Below are 7,738 nucleotides of genomic sequence, written 5' to 3'. Positions count from 1 at the left end.
CGGAGCGGGCAGTTCGTTGTGCGTGTGCTGCTGCCTTTTGCCTAAAGGTTCTCTTCGGCTTCTCACTGAACATCTAGACAGGCGCTGGTAAAAGCGTAATAAAACTGCCCGGTTTAAAGATCAAAAAGCACAGAAAGTGGCGTAGTGCAACACAGTGGCTGAGTAAGTGTTCTGCGTGGGAGTCGAGATCGCCCAGTTGCACCCCCGTGCTTTTCCCGTATTGCTTCAAAATTACTTTCTTTTCCTCCCTTTTCACGTTTGGTAGCAGAAAATGCAGTAATGTGACTCATCCAGGCTGTGTTGCTGAGGTTGTCACGGACTGCTTGGTCATAAATTTTCATGTTTCTTCCAGCCTCAGTTTGCAGAGGTTGATGTTGCAGGTCGCATCTGCAAAGTTATCCTTGTTATTTCTGTGCTGCTAATCCAGGTCTGAGATTGCGTAAATAGGAAGCACATAGGTGGTGTTTGCTTTCATCCTGTGTCCCAGGTCCCTATGTTTAGATTCATTTAATAGGAAGAGACACAAAGATACATTAAGGAACACAAAACTGTCATTCTGTGGTTTTAAAGTAGAAATGATCGTTAAAGTATATGAGGTGCAATAATGGTTCCGGCACCAGAAACACACTGGAATACTGTGTTGATTTTATGGTATGCTAAGGTTGCTTCCGTACATCAATCTGTAATTATGCACGTGCTTTGACAATTCAGTAATACAAAAATTAATTAGTGTGACTTATTAATGAGGTAAGCTTTGAAAGATCGAAGGTGAAGTTTTAAAAATTTGCCTTTGATTTGAAAGTTTTACCACTGGTAAACACATATGTGAACCAGATGGTAATTGATGTATATATTGGATACCCTTAGTTAGCCTTTAGTGTTTTATATTAGTGTGCAAAACTAGTTGTCTCTTACCAAAAATTCTGGAGCCCTTCAAATTACTTTATTTGTGGTTGTAACCTAAATCTTAAATATTGAATGCCAGTGCTGAGAATATACTTTGATTTTTAAGTTTGAGAAAGTGGGCAATGCAAAGCGTATTCAAACATAGAGATAGGCTTAGAGTTTTGCTTTACTTCCAGCCAATCTTATTTGATAATTTGTGGAGGCTTTTATAACTCCCTTTTTCATTTGGAGAAGTTGTCTGAGCTGGCTTTTGTGAGGCTGTTTTTGCTTTGCTGGCCTGCAGAGGGTATTGCTCACTATCTGTTCCTTGAGTGGCACCACAGTGGCTGGTATCTTACATGCCTGAAAATTTAAAAGTTGTTCCCTTGCAACCTCCCCTCCCCAACTATTTTGTGTTACATATTGTCATGTAGCCTCATAGTGCAGAGACACTGATTAGCAGAAATATCATTACAAAAGACTGGCCTTGAATTTTAATTCATACAGTCTCTGTAATGATATCAGTATTTCAGCTCCCCATGTGGAGAAGATTTACACCTTTAAAATAAGAATTTACATATAAAATTCCCAGTGAGCCACATGGGCCATGAGGTGGAGATGGCAAGTTTTTTCTAAATCTAAGTACTTGCTTCTACAGGTAGGTAAATTTAGGTTGTGTTTAGAATGTCAGCGTCTTTCTTTGTTCATTATGTTCTTACCTTTTTTCTTTGAGGTATTTGGCAGATTTTTCCTGTACAAGTGACTGAAAATTTTACACAATTTTGGAGATTAATATGTCATCTTCTACCTACAGATTTGGTTTATACTTTGTGGGAAAGCCTGAAACCCCAGGAGAATTACACCTTTTATTGTCAATCCTGTGGTGACATCATAGTAGAAAAACGGTGAGTACTGCAGTGTTTTATTTATAGCAATAGATGCTGTGGTGGTTGGTATTCATCTTATTTTGTGTACTTACAGAGACAGCTAAAAGGTATTTACTTTGAAATTGATGGATGAGAACACTTGAAGCCCTACGGATGGCTAAAACCAAAATTACCTGAAACAGCTTTTCAACATTTATTCACTGAATTCTTGATTTCATTCTGGCTGGAAAGTAGAAGTACTTTACAAAGGGAGTTTGATGCATTGCCCTGGAAGCTGGGAAATCTGGATTATTTTCCTGCTTGTCTGCTATGCTTTGAGTGAAACATTTCCTTTTGTAGCTGGACTTCCCTATGAGTAAAAATTCGGCTTTGAGATCTGTGCTTTTTGTTCATACAGGATCTCTGCACTTATGATAGTTTCTGGTTTTGCTGCACAAACATGGGTAACATTTTGGCCTGGAAATACTGCATATGTTCATAGTTTTCACTGATGTAAAAAATACTTATAGTCTATTAATAGCTGACATCTTTGCCAAGTTGAAGGGAATAAAACTGAAAATGTGAGCCTAGACTTCTTTCCTCCTCTGCACTTCAGGGATCCTCTTCAGTTCTGCTCCATCTCTTATGTATTCCTTTTAGTTATTATGCTGTAGTTACAGAGAGGTTGCTCAGAGTGGGGATGTTGACCACAGCTCCCTTCCATCTGTTAAGCAAAGCTAACCTCTGCATAGTTCAGGGATGCCAAATTTGGGAAAAAAAAGAGATGTTTCTTAGCTGTGGGACTCGTCTTTAACTCTGTTCCTTACAAAGTCTGCAGCGTGAATGAGAATTTTAATAAAAAGCTACTGCATTTTCTGGCTGTTCTGATAAACGATTTGGACAGCTTCAGCTGGATCTATAAGAATTGTTAAGAGATGCTCTTGCAGCCTTTTATGATCTGTGTCACTCCTAATACTCAAAATGGTAATTTCAGTGCAGTATATCCTGTAAACTCCTGTTCCTTTCTTGTCATACATAAGGATTTTTGACTGGCTTGAATGTAGCAGAATGAGGATTTACTGTCTTCTTTCCTGAAATATCTCATCAGGAAGTCCAGTAATAACTCCTATTTTGATTCATTTGTAATGAAACTTCTAATTTCTAGTCAGTAACATTTGCGTTAAAAAAATACTGCACTTTTACATTTTTGTCTATGAGCGGGCGTTTTCCTGAATTTTGGCACATCAAATTCATATGCATGAAGTTTACATCTTTTGGTTCTGCATCCTGTAGTGTGACACAGAATTTTTCGAGAAAGCAAAAAGAAGGCATGTTCATGGCTCTTTGCTTGGTATTTGTCCTTGCAGGGAACCTCTGAGCCCCTCGAACGCTATCACTAAAAAAATATCAATTAAGACAAGGGTGGATGAATGAAGCTGCCAGTGTATCTAACACCTTCTGTTGCAGCACTTCCAAAAGGAGGACAGGAGTTCCGATAGGTCTTCACGTCTATGCTCTCTGATTTCTTCTCAATTACCCTCACATTACCCGTGTTAGAGGAAGTTATTAGACTTCTTTTTTTTCCCTTCCAAAAGCTGCTTTTTTCTTTGTCTTATTCTAGTTAGGCTAAGTGTAGCTCACATATAAAATAATTCTTTAAGGCTTTATTTCTGTCATGAACAAATTCCTAAAGGCTTGTGGTGGGTTGACTGGCTGGAAATTCCTACTGGTCAGAGAAACTGCTTTTGTGGGGCAAGATTTCAAGATCTTGATGCTCTAGACTGTGAAGGTAAAGAAAGGGTAATGTAATGAACCTGTATAGCATTAGTCTGCAACTTAAAGTAATGTCTTTTTCTCCCTCTGTATGTAACATGAAAAAAACATTGCTGAGCAATACCAGCTTTTTGTTAGTGTAGTGTAAAAAGCAGTACATAGGAGTGAAGACTTATTTTTTTCAGTGTGAGTCTGGACATTAGAACTAATTTTACAAGCCTGACAAGTAGTGAGTCATCAGGCCAACACCAGAATTAAGGTCCCGCCATGGCAAAATTGTGGTTCTGTCTGAGGCAATATACAAGACCAGAGGGAGTGTGGACGGTGATAGGTAGTGCTGAGAGATGATCTTAGTTACGGTAAAGCCAAGTCAGAGGACGAGTTATTCCAACTTTCATCTGCAGGTGGGGCAAGCACAGTTTAAAATGTATTGTCGATCCAGAAAGTTTTCATAAGAGATTTTTCTTTCACCCACCCAACAATACAAATGGCTCAAGAAACTACAACGGGAAGAACTGACATCTTCAGAAAAGAGTAGTCAGTGAACTTCAAGAAAGGGAGGATGTCTAACTGTTGGTGGTAGAAGCTGTGTGTTTATTTGCAAAGTAGCACCAGGAGCAAAGTCGTATTTATGAGTTTTAAGTGAGGAGCAGAATCAAGAAACTCTTTATGTACAGGTTTCAGGCAGCAGCAGAAGAAATAAAGGAGCAAAAGGAAGGCATTCAAGGAAACTAGGCAGAGAGCAGAAAGTGCAGCTGTGCAACAAACAGTACTTTTGGAAAACTGCTAGAATGGTGCGCACTCTTAAAGCTATTGCCCATAGTTTTGGTAAAGGGGTTGAATTTTTTCCCAGTGCAGTAGTTTTTCTAGAAAACAGAGATTAAAGAAAGTGTTAATATGTGCACAGTATCCATCAATACTTCTGTACTCATAATAAAAAGCATTGATAGGCTCACAGAATGGCTATAGGAACTGTAGGCAGGAAAGTATTCACCCCTCACTCATAATGACCAAGCTGGTATTTATATAGCCACATGTGTATATTCTAACTTTAAGACTCTGTTTTTCAACTTAAACCAGTGATTCCAAACCTTGGCTTATAAAATCCTCTGGAACTGTGTGTAACCAGAGTTAAAAACAACACTGATAAAACAAAGTCTGGTATTGACTAGAGCAGATCCATACAGCTGCCTAGGAGAAAGGTATTTGGCGTTTTTCTATGTGAATTCAGAAAGCTGAATCTGAATCTAAATTAAAATTACATTATCCTTTTTTAAAAAAAAATTAAGATATACTGGGATATTTTTGTCAGGATTAATCTTTTTCAAAGTCTGGTATCTGACTCTGAGGGGCTTCAGAGGACATGCTCTCTCTCACTGTGGCAGCAGTCTGTTTCTGTCGGTTTTATATCAACAGTTGGTGCAAGGGAACTTTACGAGAAGTAATAATAAATATAATTGCAAAACGCCCATTGTTATATTTTTCATGATGGAGTACAACCGTTTTATTTCTGCCGTGTGATTAATATCAAGCGAGGATTATGCCAAGTTCTGCCTTATAAACATTGGAGATTTACCATTGGGAAAAGCTTCATCACAAACTTGGCAGGAACACTCAGCCATTGCTTTCTCACAATTCACAGAAAATGCCTTTGACTGAAAGGAGAGTCAAGCACTTCCTCTTGAGAAAGTGCCATACTTCCCCCCTCTTTTTTGTAAGGCATCTAAACTCACTTTTAGTATCTTAGAAAATAATATATTATACTGAAATGTTCTTTCTTCTTCCCTCTTAGGAAGCTTCTTAGAATTCTCCCTCTACCAAGTGAAAACTGGAGTGCTTTAGTTGAAGAGTGGTGTTGCCACCCTAACCCCTTTGCCAGAAGCACTTTGCACCCCCAGCATGATGACTGTTTTCTTGGAGACACTTTTTTTCTGTTGAATTCAGGAAATGAATCACATGTGCCTGAATCTCCCACGTGCTGCTCAGAGACTGGACACTGTGCTTCTCAGAGTGGCTCCAACTTGGTAAAGTATTTTGTTTGAATAGTTCTTAATGAATGTATTTGGACTTTTTTCCCTTGTAAAACACTTCTTTTTTCACTGGTTCATTTAACTTGCATGTATTACAGAGCTGTTTTGAAGGTCACAGGGAGCTGTTGACACTGAGTGGTACAGAAGCCAGAAAACATTCCAAGCTATGATTTACATTTTCTCAATTATGCACCATGGTCTTGATATTGACTTAGATATGCAAGAAGAGCTTCTTCCCATAAAATGAATTAGAAACTATTTAATTATGTAGTTCTAAACCCAAATATTTTCCCAAAAAACATCCTGAGTGAAGGACGTCTTTAGTAAGATAATAACTGTAGTGAGTTAGGCGTTTGTCAAAGGGTTGTAGAGCGAAGAATGAGGAGGAAACTGAGGTAACAGTGCAACTGAGTGCATAGACCTAGATGTGATCAGAGGAAGATGTGATTTATTTCTTTTTCTGTTTTTTTTTAGCTTTAGAAAGACTGGGAAAATTAAAATGTGTTTTGAGTTCAGAACTTAGACTCTTAGAATATAGAAAGGAAATTGAGTTTGACTGCTCTGTTTAGAGCAAGGGACCAACCACCTCGGGTTATAACTCTTCATGTTGATGTTTCTGAGATGTTCCAGGAGAGGATATACCCATCAGCTGAGTCTCTAGGAAGAAGACACTCATTTGACTTGGAAACATCAAAATTTGTTTTTGCACAGGAAAAAAAAAAGTAGGGACACTGATGTTCCATTAGTGGGATAAAACCCATGAAGAAAGAAAATTCAATGCTTTACTCATCTTGGAAATCTAGCACTTATATAGAAGTTCAGGCAATACTCTTTTCTTCTTCCAGAAGAACGTGCAGGAACTTAGTTCACAAAAGTCTACATTTCCATAAAGTCTTTTCTGTTAATCTATTGCTTGTCTGTATTTATGCTGGCAAAGGTTGGGACTGCAGATACCATCTTTTCTTCCAGTACCATGTATTAAACCTAATTACCGAAATCCTTCTACAATTATGGCAACTGTTGCTGCTTTGGCAACTTGGATCTGTAACAGCTGATGACTTGCTACCCCCAGGTTCCCAGCATGAAACTTTTGATCTGTTGAGAAGTAATGCCAGAGATCCTGATTCCAGTCTGCTGCTGCTGCTTATTATCATTAGGAATTTGTATTATCCCCAGTTAAATCATGGGGATTCTTGCAGTTCAGCAGTCACTGGCGCAGTGTATCCAAGCGAACCATCTGCTTGGGGAACAGTTCTGTCCTAGGGTCCATACCTGCGAGTCTTGTAGCTGGGGTCCCTTTGATTTCTTGCTCCATTGTTCTTTGAAAAGCAGAACATGTAAAGGAGAAGCTAAGAACTGTTACCCTGAAAGGGTTTCAGCGTGGGAAAAGCAGATTAATTTGGATTAACTCTGTGGCAACTGGAGTTATTTCTTCTAAGCATCTTTAGCAGGAGACTGAGCAAAAGATTCCAAATTTCTAGGAGGACAATGCTTGCTGCCAGAGGTCCCCAAAATGAATTATCTCACATACCAGTACTCTCAAAAGATCTTAGAACAATGGGAACAAAGATGAGGGAAAACATGGTGCATGGAGTTCATAGTGCAGCCCAAAGACAGGGGGAGCAGTCAGCTCAACACACCTGTTTAATCAATCTAAGAGAACATTTGCCAGAAAAAGGTTGTTTTTGCGGCAGAAACATGATAAAAGGATAAGGGACAAAAATGTTACTGAGGTGTGGGTCAAACCAGGATAACCACAGAACTTCTGAATGAGGGAGGAGGCTATTTTCTGTCAGAGGCACACAGTAGTAATTTAATGTGATGAATTTTTGTGTTTACTTCCTTGAAGTTGAGAACCCTGTCCTTATTTGTGTCAAATCCCTCTTTCTACATTGTTCACACTTGCAGCGAATTCTCATTTCCATGTTTGCTTATTTCCAGCATCATTCGGTTGCCAAGCAAATGAGCAAAACTGGAAGATCCAGCAGAAACTGGACTAATAAGGGAAAAAACATGCGTACCGAAACAGAAAATTCTTCCATAATGTGAATAATAGAAAGTTACAGGCAAGATAGATTGCTATTGGTATTAATGTTCTCATTTCAGAGAATATTGTTGCAGTCTGCCCCAGTATGAAAGTTCTTTTTTAATTGCATTGCACTTCTTTGGAAACTGTTTGCCTAC

The 7,738-nt window shown here is 38.7% G+C and overlaps 1 protein-coding gene across 1 annotated transcript in view; it reads left to right on the top strand.

Moving 5' to 3' along the window:
* Positions 1-1,699: 1,699 nt before the first annotated feature.
* The window catches only part of UBE3D (ubiquitin protein ligase E3D), a gene marked incomplete at its 5' end in the record, with an annotated part of 17,140 nt that continues 11,101 nt past the window's right edge, over positions 1,700-7,738 (top strand). Inside the window, 2 exons of the mRNA XM_009868431.1 lie at positions 1,700-1,790; positions 5,317-5,548. Coding sequence (XP_009866733.1) covers positions 1,700-1,790; positions 5,317-5,548 — 323 coding nt within the window. The remainder of the gene's footprint in view (positions 1,791-5,316; positions 5,549-7,738) is intronic.

This window comes from Apaloderma vittatum, unplaced genomic scaffold, assembly GCF_000703405.1.
Source record: "Apaloderma vittatum isolate BGI_N311 unplaced genomic scaffold, ASM70340v1 scaffold23384, whole genome shotgun sequence".
Classification (NCBI taxonomy): domain Eukaryota; kingdom Metazoa; phylum Chordata; class Aves; order Trogoniformes; family Trogonidae; genus Apaloderma; species Apaloderma vittatum.
The sequence above is the reverse complement of the archived record's forward strand: the minus strand, read 5'-3'. Positions and strand labels throughout refer to the sequence as shown.